The sequence below is a fragment of the Armigeres subalbatus genome, chromosome 2 (assembly GCF_024139115.2).
Source record: "Armigeres subalbatus isolate Guangzhou_Male chromosome 2, GZ_Asu_2, whole genome shotgun sequence".
NCBI lineage: Eukaryota > Metazoa > Arthropoda > Insecta > Diptera > Culicidae > Armigeres > Armigeres subalbatus.
Window position 1 is genome coordinate 6,952,221 of NC_085140.1, and position 18,941 is coordinate 6,971,161.

The 18,941-nt window shown below is 41.8% G+C and overlaps 2 protein-coding genes across 2 annotated transcripts in view; one reads left to right on the forward strand and one right to left on the reverse strand.

The window, feature by feature from the left end:
• Positions 1–18,941, forward strand: part of LOC134217603 (collagenase-like) — a 457,454-nt gene that overhangs the window by 375,937 nt on the left and 62,576 nt on the right. The window lies entirely within an intron of this gene.
• On the reverse strand, positions 8,930–9,936 carry LOC134213989 (brachyurin-like). Its single transcript, XM_062693437.1, has one exon. The coding sequence runs from the start codon at positions 9,905–9,907 to the stop codon at positions 9,017–9,019; it is 891 nt and encodes a 296-aa protein (XP_062549421.1). The 5' UTR covers positions 9,908–9,936; the 3' UTR covers positions 8,930–9,016.

Below are 18,941 nucleotides of genomic sequence, written 5' to 3' on the forward strand. Positions count from 1 at the left end.
GGGGGAGTCTGAATTCTCCACTTCCTTCTAAAAAACAAATTTTCTAGACCGTACTGTCAAAGCGCGGAAAAACAAGAAGGAAGCTGGAGACTTCAGATGTTCCTTCTAACTCTAATATTGGAAATAATTCTTCTCCTATCGAACTGAGCAATCAGTTTGATTTGATTCATGACGAAATTGAGCAAATCGGATCTACCTCTAGCCCAGGTGATTCGATCCATGCGAAAAAGCAAAGGATTCCACGAATTCGCGAAGTCGAAGCAAATTCTGCTCTTCCCTTCTATGGAAAACCCCATAGGGGAGGAGAAGACCACTAGCTGTCATCGAGAGAAAAAGTAGAATCATCGAAATTTAATACGGTGTGGTATCCCGACCCGACTAGAAGGTCATATCAAAATTATATCAACCTATGTTATCATGTTATACTAAATTTTTATTTGTCATAAGACGAGTTAGTACAATCCCATTGAATTCCACCACTTAATTGTATCTTGACAGATACGTATTTCGACCTCAAATGTAAGGCCGTCTTCAGTGTCTCGTACTTGACTCGAGTCGAGTCAAGTACGAGACACTGAAGACGGCCTTACATTTGAGGTCGAAATACGTATCTGTCAAGATACAATTAAGTGGTGGAATTCAATGGGATTGTACTAACTCGTCTTATGACAAGTGAAGACATTCCACTAAAAAGCTCAAAATAATTTTCTTATTAAATTTTTATAACAAAATTTATTAGAAACATGGTGCAGGATGTTGTTAAAATATCTAAATTTCTATCAAAAATTACACTACTGGAAACAAAAAACTATCAAATTTTGTTACAATTTTATCATAAAAATAACATATTTTGTTAGAAATTTATAACAGAATTAGATACAAAATATATTGTTTCTGTGCAGTGGCAAATTTTTACAGTTCGTGATACGTCTCCAGATTGTGATCAACAGAAATCAGAAATTTTTGTTTTTGTCTGAAAAAGAATATTTCTCGAGAAATTGAAACTAACAAGATTACAAATAAGGCAATCTTTCCAAATTATATCAGCGTTATGATATCTATATGGCTGGGAGACTTTGCTACATATAATTTAATTGCCTACTGTTGGGCAATTCGGTGTTGAGCATTTTTAAATCATATTATGATAAAATTCTGTTACAACATTGGTAAGATAATGGCTACTAAGAACAAAATTGTATCAAAATAAGTTATAAATATCACAATATGTTAATATTGTGTTCAGTTTCTGCTATGATCTTCTAGTCGGGATAGGAAATGAAGTTTATTTTTGTTATAAAACAAAAATTAAGGACGTTTCTCAAAAAAATCTTGGTTTACGGGGTTAGAATTTCATCAAGGTTTCATTTCAGATTGCTTTGCTAACTTTGCTAACTTTCATATCCCAATTGTTTATAAATTTCCATTTGGGATTTAATGGAAACCCAATTGGAGGTCCAAAATGATAAAGCATGAAAGCTACCATTGCTGGCCACGCCCATCTTCTCCGTTACTAAGGAAAAGGAAGGAAATGTTGATATGACATTTACTTAACGAGAGGCCAGCGACTCACCAACGCCCTCATAAATATCAAGGAGTTGGATGGTTGGTAGGGTATATTGGTTAGGAGTATCATCATAAGCAAGTGATATCAAATTTGCGAAAATACGTTGGAAGCGACTTAGCTAAGAAATGTGTGTCTCTTCTTTTTCTTGGCTGATGATTCTTCTCTGATGGTGCAAAGGTATTAGCCTTGCCCTGGCTACTTAGCCTATGCTCGCTCTCTGAAACGATAAAGAGAAGAAAAAAATTAAAAACCTCCCTCCCCCGCTCCCCCGTATAATTTTCTAATTTATATTTTGAAATTTTTTTTATCAATAAATGATTCCTATGATGATGCAAATATAAGTAAAGTCTTCATATTATGCAACTCGACATAAAATAGAATACTGCGGCTTCCTGCTGGTTGCTTCTCAGGTAATCGCAACGGTCACTAAACACAACAGTGTCAATGAAAATCTCACCCACCGTATGCATTTGCCATGATAAACACTCTCCATGTACTCAGTTACTCCGGTTGCCTCTCACTGTCATTTCGCGAAAAGCACGTGGTTTTGTTTGAGCGGGACAATTCTGCCTAACTTTTAACACGGCGGCAATCTTGACGTTAACGTTCGCAGTCGAGCCTGCGAGTGTAAGACCGCCGCAGCATTCTAGAAAAAGATAAGCGCGACAATACAATGATGTCAGTTCTGCGAAAATATCATTAGTCGTAAAAGAACCATTTGTTGACATTTTTAAATTCCGTATTCCTATAAACAAATGATTCGGAACTAATAATGCCTAATTAATCTGTACATTTGCTATCGGATATCCTCATCCACGATTTTTGATCAATTATACACACATTAGGTATTTTTGTTTTCGTTAGGTTTGACCAAATGTGAACATATTTGAAAGAGTACATGAAAATGTATGAAAATATCTGCAATTATACTAAAAACACAGAGAAACAAGCGTCTCACTTAGAACAAAATGCAATCAACATCATCTTCACGAAAACATTGTCGCCTAATGCAAAATGCACTATGTGTGGACAAACGGCATATCGGCGCTGACAGACTTCTGCTGTCATTTAGATGAGTTCAAAGGTCAGATTCATGGCGTCTAGTTTATAAGAAAATTCTAAGGAAATGAATAAACATGAACACTACGTTCAATTTTTATTGAATAAGTGGTTGAACCCAGATCTTCAGAATATCAGCATACGATGAAATATCCAGACAAGCTCAAGTAAAGCAGTGTAAAATAGGGTTATGTTTTTGATAGTGTCATCGAAAGCTTTTAAGTCACACACCAACATTTGATTTTATGAATATATTTCCTGAATATAATGGTGAAAATGGGCTTGTCTTCTTGGCTAAAGTCAAAAACACAATTCAAAATTCATCTAACTGACTAAACCTGGTAAATATTAAGAAAAACATCTTCCATCGGTAAAAGAGTTTTATTGCTTGTAAGATATCGTCCCTTCGATTAGTTTTCGTATGATCTAAACGCAAATCAAAGTGATAAAATTTCATTTATTTTTAGCAATATGTGACTTAGGACGTGAAGGTTCAAATAAGATAAATGGAATCACTCTTTTCTCACACTCACACTCTGTGAATGGTCGCTTGAATCCTAACAGCTTGATAGCAATTATACTCGCGGTTACAAGTAACCGTACCGAAGCATGATTGGTTTTTGGGAACTGATTTAAAGACAACAAGAATTCTACCTCCAAACCTCCAATCCTCTCGTTGCGTTGATAAAATTGCAACCAAATCCCCTCCGCTCCAAAACCAAACAGCTCAGTTAAAACTCCCGTCACTGTCTGTGAATCGGTTCGTAATCAAGTGTCAAGTTTAACGGAAACCCACCGTATAATTTAAACTGAAAAATATAGGAAAAATACTTATCTGCACACTTCGTAGACTCAATCTGGATTTGAACGCCATATTTCCACAACCTGATCACTTCCCGAAAACTGTTCAAGATTATTCCTTTCTTTACATAATTTCAAATCATGACAATTCTGCTGGCAGAGTTTGAATTACTACCATCCGAAATCTGACAATTCGCGCACAAAAGTTTGATGAAACACGGGAGAAGTTTTCTAGCACATCCGTATCCGAGCAAGACACACTCTGATTTTTCAATGGCCACGAACCGAGCATTGTAGCTTCAAACTATTAACGGTACGGGCAATACACTGCCGCTAACCGCAAGTCGAGCACATCTGTATATGGAGGCCCATATACAGATGTGCTCGACTTGCGGTTAGCGGCAGTACAGTGGTTTGACGATAATTCATGCAATAGTATGGAATAGTGTCACTGTATCATATAGTATCATATCATATGTAGTATCACTGAAGAAAACGTTGCTAATTTTGGTACGTACACACGGTCAAGCAGTTTGACGAACATTGACTCCACCCCTCGTTTAGTCAAGCATCGACAATGTTCTACAAACCGCAACACGAACACTCAATTTATTCGACCAACAATATCACACACGAACGACCGACGCGCCAACTTGAACACCAACCATCAAAAAAATATATGGGGGTTTGTGCGACTGCATTACAAACGCTCAAACATGTTCGGCGAACTTTGACTCCGCCCCCGACAGCTCAAACCAAAATCAAACCGCTTTGGTTTTTTTCCAACCGAGCCGTCAACTGTCAAATGGTGAACAACTTCACACACGGTCAGACAAAGCAGCAACCGAGACATTTTCTAGGGGGTGGAGTCAATGTTCGTCAAACTGCTTGACTGGTGTGTACGCTACATTAAGCACCCGCGCACTCCTAGGAAGCTCGATCACTAATTCCAGCGAGACGCGTGTCCCGGCGACATAGCACCAGCTGAAACCAAAAAAATATTAGTAAAACAAAACAGAAAAAATACCTACTTCGATCCATCTAGTGGCATAAATTCTTCACATACGACGACAAAACTGAGCGATTGTTCAAAGTCGTCTTGAAAGGTCTCCCCATTGATGATAAATCACTGGATGAGATTAAAATTAAAATTTCTCAATTACTTGGATTTTAGGGGCAGCAGGGACTTTGTCCAAGGGCTTGACGATCCCTCCCAGGCCATCTGCGAGTTGTGGCGCCTGCCTAGGATGTGGTGGGGGTTTAACAGGGCCCACTCTATAAAAAGCTGCATGTATCCGCAAGTAGGCTCCGCCAAAGCGACCGTGTGCCGCTCAAAGCGCACAAGCCCAAGTCCTGGTGTTAGGTGGGACGCTAAACAGCCCTGACACGACGGCCCTCCGGCGAGACAGGAGGTTCGCGCAGGCCCAATAAGCCGCCTGGAAAACCAATAATTACGAACAATATAAGAGATAATGCGACTCGATATAATCGGCAAAGACCTAGGCGACGAATAAAGGATCACGATTGGAAGCTTGGAACATGGAACTGCAAGTCGCTAGGTTTCGCAGGTTGCGACAGGATGATCTACGATGAATTACATCCCCGCAACTTCGACGTCGTGGCGCTGCAGGAGATTTGCTGGACAGGACAGAAAGTGTGGAAAAGCGGGCATCGGGCGGCTACCTTCTACCAAAGCTGTGGCACCACCAACGAGCTGGGAACCGGCTTCATAGTGCTGGGAAAGATGTGCCAACGCGTGATTGGGTGGCAGCCAATCAACGCAAGGATGTGCAAGCTGAGGATTAAAGGCCGTTTCTTCAACTATAGCATCATCAACGTGCACTGCCCAAACGAAGGGAGACCCGACGACGAGAAAGAAGCGTTCTACGCACAGCTGGAGCAGACATACGATGGATGCCCACTGCGGGACGTCAAAATCGTCATCGGTGACATGAACGCGCAGGTAGGAAGGGAGGAAATGTATAGACCGGTCATCGGACCGGATAGTCTGCACACCGTATCGAATGACAACGGCCGAAACACCTTCTTTCCCCGCAAAAATATCCACAAGGCCACATGGAGATCACCTAACCAAGAAGCGGAAAACCAAATCGACCACGTTCTAATCGACGGTAAATTCTTCTCCGACATCACGAACGTCCGCACTTACCGCAGTGCGAATATTGAATCCGACCACTACCTCGTTGCAGTTTGCCTGCGCTCAAAACTCTCGACGGTGTACAACACGCGTCGAAGTCGGACGCCGCGGCATAACATTGGGCGGCTACAAGACGGTAGACTAGCCCAAGAATACGCGCAGCAGCTGGAAGTGGCACCTCCAACGGAAGAGCAGCTAGGCGCAGCGTCTCTTGAAGATGGCTGGAGAGATATTCGATCCGCCATTGGTAGCACCGCAACCACTGCACTTGGCACGGTGCCCCGGATCGGAGAAACGACTGGTATGACGGCGAATGTGAGCAGTTAGTAGAAGAGAAGAATGCAGTATGGGCGAGATTGCTGCAACACCGCACGAGGGCGAACGAGGCACGATATAAACAGGCGCGGAACAGACAAAACTCGATTTTCCGGAGGAAAAAGCGTCAACAGGAAGATCGAGACCGTGAAGAGACGGAGCAACTGTACCGCACTAATAACACACGAAAGTTCTATGAGAAGTTGAACCGTTCACGTAAGGGCCACGTGCCACAGCCTGCTATGTGCAAGGACATAAACGGGAACCTTCTTACGAACGAGCGTGAGGTGATCCAAAGGTGGCACTACGAAGAACACCTGAATGGCGATGTGGCAGACGAAGATGGCGGTATGGTGATCGACCTGGGAGAACGCGCGTAGGACATAACTTTACCGGCTCCGGATCTTCAGGAAGTCCAGGAGGAGGTTGGCCGGCTGAAGAACAACAAAGCCCCTGGGGTTGACCAACTACCAGGAGAGCTATTTAAACACGGTGGTGAGGCACTGGCTAAATCGCTGCACTGGGTCATTACCAAGATTTGGGAGGAGAAAGTTTTGCCGCAGGAGTGGATGGAAGATGTCGTGTGTCCCATCTCCCAACCGCGCAATCACATTGCTGAACGCCGCCTACAAGGTACTCTCCCAAATTTTATGCCGTCGACTAGCACCAATTGCAAGGGAGTTCGTGGGGCAGTACCAGGCGGGTTTTATGGGCGAACGCTCCACCACGGACCAGGTGTTCGCCATTCGCCAAGTACTGCAGAAGTGCCGCGAATACAACGTGCCCACACATCATCTATTCATCGACTTCAAAGCCGCATATGATACAATCGATCGGGACCAGCTATGGCAGCTAATGCACGAAAACGGATTTCCGGATAAACTGACACGGTTGATCAAAGCGACGATGGATCGGGTAATGTGCGTAGTTCGAGTTTCAGGGGCATTCTCGAGTCCCTTCGAAACCCGCAGAGGGTTACGGCAAGGTGATGGTCTTTCGTGTCTGCTATTCAACATCGCTTTGGAAGGGGTAATACGAAGAGCAGGGATTAACACGAGTGGCACAATTTTCAATAAGTCCGTCCAGCTATTTGGCTTCGCCGACGACATAGATATTATGGCACGTAACTTTGAGAAGATGGAGGAAGCCTACATCAGACTGAAGAGGGAGCCAACCGTACCGGACTAGTCATCAACACGTCGAAGACGAAGTACATGATAGGAAGAGGTTCAAAAGAAGACAATGTGAGCCACCCACCGCGAGTTGGCATCGGTGGTGATGAAATCGAGGTGGTAGAAGAATTTGGGGCTCACTGGTGACTGCCGAAAATGATACCAGCAGAGAAATTCGGAGGCGTATAGTGGCTGGAAATCGTGCATACTTTGGACTCCGCAAGACGCTTCGATCGAATAGAGTTCGCCGCCGTACCAAACTGACCATTTACAAAACGCTCATTAGACCGGTAGTCCTCTACGGACACGAGACCTGGACGATGCTCGTGGAGGACCAACGCGCACTCGGAGTTTTCGAAAGGAAAGTGCTGCGTACCATCTGTAATTGGGGGGTGCAGATGGCGGACGGTACATGGAGGAGGCGAATGAACCACGAGTTGCATCAGCTGTTGGGAGAACCATCCATCGTTCACACCGCGAAAATCGGACGACTGCGGTGGGCCGGGCACGTAGCCAGAATGTCGGACAATAACCCGGTGAAAATGGTTCTCGACAACGATCCGACAGGCACAAGAAGGCGAGGTGCGCAGCGGGCAAGGTGGATCGATCAGGTGGAAGATGACTTGCGGACCCTCCGTAGACTGCGTGGCTGGCGACGTGTTGCCATGGACCGAGCCGAATGGAGAAGACTCTTACATACCGCACAGGCCACTTCGGCCTTAGTCTGAATGAATAATAATAAATTGGATTTTCACCAGTACAAGTAATTAAGATGAAATAGAAATCTCGCTCTGGTACTTCCCAGAGGGGTATTTCTCAAGAATTTTATTTAGTTCACTTTAATAAAAGTGAACTGAATAATATGAAAAGTTTGGAAATGGCCTGTATTATGTCCCATGTCCGTGTTACATGGGAACATTTCCGCAGGCCTGGGGGAAATTTCCAAAACCCCACTCAGGGCCGTAAGTACCAAAAGTGGGGTCACGGAACTAAACATTGCCACATGGATGCTAAATGCATGATTTGTGGTGGAACCTCTCACGCCAAAGACGCCTGTCCTGTGAGAGAAAATTCCAATAAATTTAAATGTGACAATTGTGGGGGCAATCATAAATCAAATTTCTGGGAATGTCCTTCACACAAAAAAAGTTTTGAATTCCTGTGCAAAATTGATGACGGGAAATTCCAATAGGATCCCAGATTCGCCGGGTAAACATTTCAAACGCTCAAAATCCGCAGTCATTTGCAAACGTATTCGTGTATACATTTGATGTTGGGTACCTTGCGTGGACGCTGCTTTGAAAAAAAAAAAAACGCTTCGTAGGAAATCGGCCCTAAGATGTCGAATCCGCGGTTTTTCAACACATTGGCAAGTATGCGTGTGCTCCAGTTGAACCTGAGAGATGTGCAGTTCCCCGAACCGAGCATTCGAAAGCTAGTCCCTTTTCCTTGCTGGGGACTTGGCCGATTGTTGCGGTCCGTATTCTCTCGTTTATTGTTCTTGACTTGGTTTTTTAAGGCTGCCTAGCTGGACCTGACTAAAGGTAGGGTGGTTAGTATGCCCAGTAAGCATATACACTAATCACCTCCGTCCTATTTTGAGTGGCTCGGTAACGAGCATAAATCCTTTGCTTGTAGGTGGTATAAACACACGAATTTGATAAAACATTCGCATAGAATACAAATGGAAGTTCGAACACATTTTTGCAATGTAAATCACAATAAGATATGCAAAATACAACTAATATATTATATTTTATTTTATTCTATGAATAAAATTACTTCATTATTCTATGATGTAGTACATATTCCTGAGCATATCCTGCAATTATTCCGGTCATTACAACAAACGTTTTCTTGTCTGATAGTAATATTTTTAATTCTAACATGTCTGAGGTACAAAGAAGCTGCAGATTTAATCTGGGTTTTGAATAATTTTATTCACTCCTAATTTCCGAGCACAACATCACTATTCTCAGCGATCCATTGCAGATAGTGGGACACCCGAACGAATCCAGAAGGCATACCCGAGGCACATCCGGTCGCGTGAACAAACGAAGCAATACCAACCTGCAGGCTGCGGCCATTATCCTGCACGGCCAGCGGACCACCAGAGTCTCCATTGCAAACAGAGCGCCCACCAGCTCCAGACAAGCAGATGTTCTGAGCCCCAATAATAATGGAATTCCACGAAGCAACACAATCGGCGTTGGTCAAAATTGGATTGCTTGAAAACATCACCACATCGCTGGCAGGGGATCCATCTTCGTCGGAGGTACGTCCGAATCCGGAAATGATGCCAGTCAATCCAGCGAACGTTCTTGTGTCCGAAACGGCCGGGATGTCAATCGGTTGAACGAATGCGTTGAACACGGCTGGCGCAGATAGTCGTACCGTGGCGATGTCGTTACGCAGCAGTGATGCAATGTAGCTTGGATGAACGTTGATTTGGTCGAAGCTATATCGCTGCTGAGTTGCTTCAACGACCTGACGGTTGTGAGCTCCCAAAACCACTGTACCGTGAGTGGCTACGGTTCCTATTTGTACACAATGGGCTGCAGTCAGAACGAAATTTGCAGTCAATATGGTGCCACCGCATAATCCCGAGTTGCCACCATCGAAAAAGCTTAGTACCAAAGCTTGATACGGGAACTGGTTGGGCTGCGCTTCCTGACCGTTGACAATACGCCCATCGGGGGATGGTCGCAACGCTTGCAGCTGAGGATCCAGCTGTTCCCAAAAGATGTCCAGATCTTCTACGCGTTTCGTGTACTGGAAGTCAATTACAGATGCGCTGGCCAAAGCCAGGACCGTTAGTACGGCACCAATTAGCTTCATGTTCACGTGAGACGTATTCGCGATCACAACAGCCGATGGATTGATAAGCGTGGAACTAAAAATGTCCTTTTATATGGTTAATCTATTTGACGTTGAGTGCCTTCACAAACTCAAAATTCAATAATTCGCTTATGAAAGATAATGCATAGTGTGGAGCGATAAGCTTGATTGTATTAAATTTATCTGCAAGAGGGATATTCCCAAGACAATCATGACAAACTCGTGACGTAAAGAGGAAAATTGCGATTAGATTTATTGAAAAAATATATTCAGTATAATAGGGTCACGATAAGCAGCGCCAATTAATGTTTTTTGCCTTTCTCGTACAACAAAGTTGTACCGAAAGGCTATATGATCACTCCAAAAACGAATAGGATAGGAGGCCTAGAGATTCATAGTATTATATACCAATCGACTCAGCTTGATGAACTGAGGTGATGTATGTATGTTTGTGTGTGTATGTGTACAACTTTTGTAGACACTCTTTGGGGAACTTAGCATTGCCCGAATTACTCTCAACAAGTTCCATTCGATGGGGAATCCTGTCGTGTTGTATAGAAAATAGGCCAGATTTGACTATGGGATCAGAAGTTTTGACCGAAACGTCATTTTTTAGTATTTTTGTTTTTGGCGAGAAAGGCACCAACACCGCTAGGTTGATTAATCAGGGTTTTTCAATATCGCATTCAGATTTTTTTATATCGAAATGTTTCATGACTCAAGTACGAGACAATGAAGACGGCCTTACTGTTGAGGTCGAAATACGTACCTGTCAAAGGTACGATCAAGTGCTGGAATTAAATGGAATTGTATGAACTCGTCTTATGACAAGGGAAAAACAATCATGTTAGGGGCTGTCCATATACCACGTGGACCAGTTTTGGTCAGTTTCATATACCCCCCTCCCCCAGCTTGGACATTTGCTCATATAAATTTTCAAAAATTTGCATGGACAGTGGACAATCGGCATACTTCCCTACCCCTAAACTGTCCACGTGGTATATGGACAGCCCCTTAGCTATTCAATAATTTCTAGAGACCTTACTTAAAAAAATATCCTTTCTGGGTACCACACATATTTTTAACGCGCTGTGTCAATTATGATTATTTAGAAATTATCAAGTGATAAAAACTCACCATCGTTTGAAAATCGTATCTTGATTTGAAGCACTTACCGTTACATTTTGAACATTTTTTCCTTACTACCATGAAACCATAACGCCAAATAGAAGATATAATGGGACTGTTGACAATTAGCTGATTATAGTAAAGATTAATGGTTGAATGAAAATTCTTTGTTTATTATCGTTTGAGTACATAATTTGAGAAGTTGTCGCCGGTGACAACTCGCCTACTGTTTTCACGTGAAAAGTTTTCACATGAAAATTGCAATCATTATCGTCTGATAATGATTCAGCACAACACTGGTTGAGATAATCATACTGAAAATGTTAAGCTCGATGATGGTAGAAGTTGGTTAGATTTACTTTCAGCACGTCGAAACATAAAAATGATAAGCAAACTTAAAATTATTTGTTCTCGACTGTTAGCGGCAGCTTCAGTATCACCTGTTTTATTCATCAGCGAATGGCCTCCACTTGCTTCTCCTGTATTCCGTTGGCAGCCAGGGAACAAAACTCTTTCACCAATTTTTCAAAAGTAGCAAAGAACCGTTCAAACTTCACCCTTACTGATTATTGTAACCGGCTGGATCAGTACGTCGATCCTAGAGCAAAAGTCGCGGTCGCTGAAGCAAAAGTCGAAATGTCGTCAACGACATGGACGAAGACCACTACACGATCCCACAAATATAAACGAATACACCCGCGGCCGGTCGTCTGCCAGGAGCTCAGCTCGGATCTTCATCCGGTGATTGCGGAAGTAGACGCCTCTACAAACCGGCATTAGCTTTTCCGGAAAAATTACAACCGAGATTGTTTTTATTTGCATTCTGAGAAGTTTTTGCCACAAATGCTGGGTAGTGAAACTCCATTGTTATTCAGATTGTACGACAATTCCCCGAATAACAATTCCCCGAATGCAATTTCCCCGAATGCAATTTCCCCGAATAACAATTCCCCGAATGTAACATATCCCCGAATGTAACATTTCCCCGAATGTAACAATTCCCCGAATGTAACATTTCCCCGAATGCATCTCCCTTCTTTTTGAGTAAGGCACAAGGCGATAGGTATTAAGTAAGCTATGCGAGCAAAGTCGTATGATTGCCGATACGGAGGTTGCGAGTTCGATTCTCAGTGTGACCTAAGATGCTTCAGGGTAGGAAGCATTTCGGCTCCTTGTGCACAGTGTATCCATTGTACTTGCTACACAAGATATTCATGCAACTGGCAGGTACCGGAAAGCTTTCGATAACTGTGGGTGTTAAGGCCATCAGCAAGCCACCAGGGTGTTTTCATCACACCGCGCCGGTGGACGACATGCCTCATGCTGAGGCCCCAACAAATCACTTTTTTGCCACTTTAAATGTCATTGAATACTTACCCCATTTTCGCATACCTTACTCCACCTTTGGAGCATTTCATAACATACCTGAAACGATATAAAACATGATTTAATTACATACAAAACACTGATATAATATGAACAACTTACCATTCGATCATTCGTGAAGTAAACAACATGAAGTCATTTGTTTATCCCTGTTTATACATGTATTGTTTTTGACAGTCGTATTCAGTCATTGTTACACTTTATACAATAATGCCCAAACAACTTGCAAGCAACAATTGTACACAAATCTAGAAAGTTCTATGTAATGAATAGGGTAGAGCTGACTATAAATAGGACACCGTACTATGTAGAAATTAGTTCGTAATAAATCATCAAGTGGATCGGATCGTTTTCCTTATACCCCGGCCAGTTGGCCGGGTTCGGATTCCTTAATCCTGTAGCCTGTGTACCAGGCACTACTAAAGCGTTAACATTGGTCCTTGGAGCCGGATAAACGCTCGGACCTGGCAGCCGTTCGTATCCGGAGTACAACAGAAGCCCTACTGAATTCATCATCAACGCCATCACGATTCCTTTGCGAACGCCATCGTCATCCGTGAGTACAATGGAATCGTTACCATCAAGTGAAACTGTGCAACATCATTGGACACCAACAAAAGTGGATCCTGAAGTGTGTGTCTCTCGTCTCGAATCAAGTTTCGTCGTCAACCTCCGTATCTTCTGTGACTATCCTCCGATAGTTGGATGTTTCCCGCAACGCACTCCCTGTGGTTGGGCTGGGAAATCCATTTGCGTGTAGCCTGCTTCAGACTATACCACAGGATTTGCCACAGACAGAAAGCAGAAGTCAATCTACCGTCATGGATTCTGTTCCTCGGCACCTTTAGACTAGCAAACCGGACCGGAGGAATCCATATTTCCGTGGTGCTCATCCCAACGCCGTGTTGAGTATACCACAAGATGCATCTTTCGTTTTGGATTCTGTTCCTCGGCACCTCCAGCGTGACCGGACCGGAGGGATCCATATTTCCGTGGTACTCATCCCAAAGTCGTGTTGAGTATACCACAAGATGCATCTTCTGTTTTGGATTCTGTTCCTCGGTATCTAAAGCGTGGCCGGACCGGAGGATTCCATATTTGCGTGTAGTTCATCCGAGAATACACCATAAGATTGACTCCATTTCAAGCCAACAGACGATTACAAATGGCAACGCACACAAGCAGGATAATAATCATCGTAAAACCATCATGGCATCGTATTAAAGCAATTTGGAGTATCAAGCGTCCATTACTACCTGGAAAATTCATTCATCCAAAGTCATCGATCGAATCCCATCGCTCAAGGTGGGCGGTGCGGAGCTCATCAGCTACCTGCATCACAACGAACATCATCATCAGAAGGAAATCATTCATCTAGTCAACGTTAATCCAACCCGATCGCTCAAGGTGGGCGGTATGAAGTTCATCAGCAACAAAACATCATCAACAAATCAACAAAAAATCATCGATTCAAGTTCAATTTAATCGCTCAAGGTGGGCGGCACGGAGCTCGTCCGTATCCTACATCCACCGAAACATCAACATCAAGAAAAGAATCATCTAGTCAAGTCATTAATCCAACCTGGTCGCTCAAGGTGGGCGGTGTGAAGCTAGTCAACAATTTGCATCCTCAGCATCAACGAAAACTCATCGTCGATTCGATCCAGCCCGATCGTTCAAGGGATTCTATGACGTCATCGCATCAGCAGACAGAGTGTCATCATTTGAACATCGGCTTAAATCGTATAGCAACATCGCTCAGGGTGAGCGGTGTGAAGGTTGCCAACAACCCCATCCAAGTTAGTAGCATCAACGAAGAAACACCAGTCAAGCATTCAAGACATCGATTCAACCCAATTGCTCAACGTAGTAGCGTGAACCAACACAAGGGAAATCATCATAAATACCAACACAACTGCAGTCTGAGGTCATCATCAAGATCAAGATCGCATCAACCCGTTGATAAGTTGCAAACATCGTAAGCAACATAATCGTTTTCCCATCTAAACTCAATAATCGAAAATTGTAAACAATTTGGTGGGCGGAATGTTAAGGCCATCAGCAAGCCCCCAGGGTGTTTTCATCACACCGCGCCGGTGGACGACATGCCTCATGCTGAGGCCCCAACAAATCACTTTTTCGCCACTTTAAATGTCATTGAATACTTACCCCATTTTCGCATACCTTACTCCACCTTTGGAGCATTTCATAACATACCTGAAACGATATAAAACATGATTTAATTACATACAAAACACTGATATAATATGAACAACTCGACACAGTTGTTTCATAAGGGCCAATGTCGCAATGAGCTCGAATGGAGAAAAATGGGTTCCAATGTTCCATGACATGCTTTCAATTGTAATTCGAAAATTAGATGTTATTTTAAATGTTAATAGTTTGCACGAAATACATCCACATCTAATCATTGAAGCCCCATATAAATAAAATTTATTTTGGATTGATTTCGATTTGAAAATATGATTAAAGAACTAGTCGTCCTTTTTTCTAACAGTGTACACTTGCGCCCTTCAGAAATGCGCCATAATGTTTTTGACAACATCCTTTTCGCCCAAATTCCACGCCCGGCTGTCAACCCATTTGTCAATATCGCCTGTTTGCATCGCCCCGTTGTGTTTTCAAAGTACCGTTTAGCCCTTTTGCTCACATGTGTTTTTGGTGCAAGAACAAAGTGTCATAATGCAAAAATGAAGCACAGTTTAGCCCCTTTGCTGCCATGGAGAGAACGGGGCGCAATCGCACCAAGCAAAAAAATCCAACGGAAATGTAATATCGCCCTTTTGTATTTTTCTGTTTTTACAGCAAAAAAACAACATTTTGTACTATTTTTAATATGCTACATATAGTACATTCTATGTCATAAACTCGATTTGTTTACATTTGCGACTTCGGCCCTTATGAAACAACTATGTCGAACTTACCATTCGATCATTCGTGAAGTAAACAACATGAAGTCATTTGTTTATCCCTGTTTATACATGTATTGTTTTTGACAGTCGTATTCAGTCATTGTTACACTTTATACAATAATGCCCAAACAACTTGCAAGCAACAATTGTACACAAATCTAGAAAGTTCTATGTAATGAATAGGGTAGAGCTGACTATAAATAGGACACCGTTCGTAATAAATCATCAAGTGGATCGAATCGTTTTCCTTATACCCCGGCCAGTTGGCCGGGTTCGGATTCCTTAATCCTGTAGCCTGTGTACCAGGCACTACTAAAGCGTTAACAGTGGGAATGTCTTCTTGAAATGAACGCGTTTTTCCGGTATAAGATGACGGTAGGAGATAATTCCTTCTTCAGATGATAGCATCGTCCGGTATTAGGGGAATGAAAGTGATAATGTCTTCCTCAAATGAACACATTTGCCCGGTGTAAGGCAAAGAGGATAGATAGTCCCTTCTTTAAATGAACTCGTTTGTCTGGAATAAAGTGATTGAATGAAACAGCGCCTTCTTTAAATAATCGCATCTGTCCGATGTAATGTGAATGGAGGAGATAATGCCTTCTTTAAATTAAGGTCTCTCGAGACAGAAATTCTGTCCGCAATATAGCAAAAAGAGGAGACAATTTGTTTTTTAAGCAAGTAGCTTGCCAGGTATAATACATGATTGATATGAAGCAATTATATGTTTCAAAAATTCTCTTATATTACACCACACTTATTCAAAAAAATGCTTTTTTGTTTAATATAACATTCTGGAAAACGGCATCCTTCAAAGGTCATTCTGAAAAGGTAGAATCCATCAAAAGTCACACAACGAAAGTTACAGACCGCCTAATGCCATGTTAACAAAATTAATGCGGCAAAATGTTTTTCGGTGAAATATAATACATTTAATATATATTGCGTAATAAGGGATCTTATATTTTTTTCCTTATTATGGCCAATTCACCTGCATCAAAATAAGAGATCAGAATAGTCTTTATTCTCATTCTCAATTCATTCATCTTTGCATTATTTCGAGCTAACACCTATTTTTGAAGGAACACATCTACCATTTTCTTACTTTGTAAAATTGCCTTTTTTTAAAGAATGCATCACATCCCCCATTATCTCCCATATTCAGGACAGATACATGTTATAAAATACATGTAAAAAAATAAAAGAACGATCAATAACATTAATTATCTGGTGAAACACCCACTGAAGACGGGACACATTTACCATTGCATTATTCCGAGCAGATGCATTCTTTTTAAAGAAGGAATCACGTTCACCATTGCCTCTTTCCGGGCAAACGCATTATTTTTGTTTACAAGGATTCACATCCACCATTGCCTTATATATTTGAAGAAGGTATATGCAGGACAGGAGTATGATTCCGAAGATAGGAAAAATATTTACCAAAAGGCTTTCAATCAGAATTGCAGATTGATACTATTTTAGGGGAAAAAAAACTACCTTAGAGAACACTGTACTCTGATATCTTTATAATTCAACAACATATCTTGGAGGATCAAGAACTACAAATACTACCGAAGGCTATTCAGCTGATAATCTCTAATAAGACACTCTTGAATGTATCTTTAAACACTGCTTTTTCGGACGCATACAGTCGATTGCGAAGATGTGTTTGCAGGTATTTTATTTTCAGAATTGTTCCATTCAGGGAGATGTTACATTCAGGGAAATTGTTACATTCAGGAAATTGCATTCAGGGAATTGTTACATTCGGGGAAATTGCATTCGGGGAAGTGGTTGGCGGGGGATGGTCGTACAATCGTTATTCATTCTCATTTTCAAAACATTCGTTAATACTAGGCAATAGAATGTCCTGTAAATAGTTGGAAGCCACGGAGTAGCTACTTTGAATTGTACGTTCATAATGCTTAATGCCGAGCCGGTGACAAGCGCGGTGTCATCATCATCAATAGACATAGACCGCTGTAATCATTAAAACGCAGTATGGAAAAAAAATTATAGCTCAGGACATCCTGGCTACGATCTGGCAATGGTCTAAACAATAAGATGTCAGTAGCTTGCTTAATGCTCACGCTCAATATCTGATTCGACAAAGGGTCTGCTCAATTAGGAAGGTAAAGAAAACGACAGGACTAAGCAAGTTCCAGGCTACAATAGAGAAATTGTTCAGATGGATTGTCCCCTTTCAAATAGGGTAAGACGGTATAATATGCCCCCCCTAAGGCAAAACCTTGATAACTTTTTAGTTTTAATCGCAATTTATGCAAACTTTGTGTTATTTGGTAGTGCAAGAAGTCGCAAATGCATTGCCCGTGACTAGTCATATAAAAATATTACAGATAACACGTAATAATGCTTTTTTGAAAAGTCGTGAAAAAATGGATTTCAAAAAGTGCCTGGGCAATACGCCCCACCTTAGCCAAAGACGTTCCATAGCCCTTCATTAGTATTTTATCAATCCCATAATAAAAAGGTTACAAATCCTTATGTGCTTGACATTAAAAAACCAACATAAGTCCATTTAATCAGGTTTTAATTACATTTCAATAATTTCCATATAATTTGGAAGCAACTGCTGCAAGCTCGCCGCGTTTCTGTCGTGTTGGTAAGGGCATATCGTCCTGCCTACCCTTGGGCGTTTTGACCAGTAAAACATATTTTCGAAAATCGTTACGTTTTTGAAGATGGAAGCAGTTTTATATCATATTAACCACTGAGAAAAGTTATTTTGTTGCCCAACTGAGTGTTCCCGTGCAAGTTTTGCGGACAGTATGCTAGCGTCGCTCCAGAATGTTGAGCAAACAAACATGAAAAGTTACATCAAAACTGTCACTTTTTGTATTTTGCTATTATTTTCATTATGTAAAACAAAAATACTTCCACATTCACATAGTACTATGGTTTTGCAAATATGTATTGGTACCCACTGATTTTGACCCTTAGTTAGTTATAGTTTTCTAGAAATCAAAGGGGGGCGTTTTGGCCAGGTGGGGCGCATTATACCGTCTTACCCTACACATTGAAACATTTTGATATTAAATGTCGAACTGGAAATAGGAAATCCCTACTAAGGATTGCTCATTGGTTTTTTCTTCCGTTCAAGATTAGCGATGTTAGTCATTCGTCACGCATCTCCTATATAAGCACGAACAGTGCCAGAACAACTTTTGAACGAGTTATTGAATGAATGTTGGGTAGGCGAATTAGTTACCTCTTCAGTCCCCTGTTTGTCTCGCCCAAAAGAAATTGCCGCCTCGCTGCTTAGTGTTCATCCAGCACTTTCACAGTTATATGGAAATGCTAATAGGGTAACGGCTGTATTTTGGACCGGGCTCATATTTTGGACCACCCAGCTGAATTTTGTATTTATATCGCACAAAACTAAATAAAACATGCAACATTTAGAATTTATTGCAAAAAGAAACTATTAATAAGGTATTTCCTACATTTGTTTCTTATAAAATATTGCAATTATTAAGAATATTTTCACGCATTCACCCATTCCGGCTGGATTAGACCAAAACTAAGACGACATTGTAAAATTGAAGTCAACTTTCAAAAGCTGT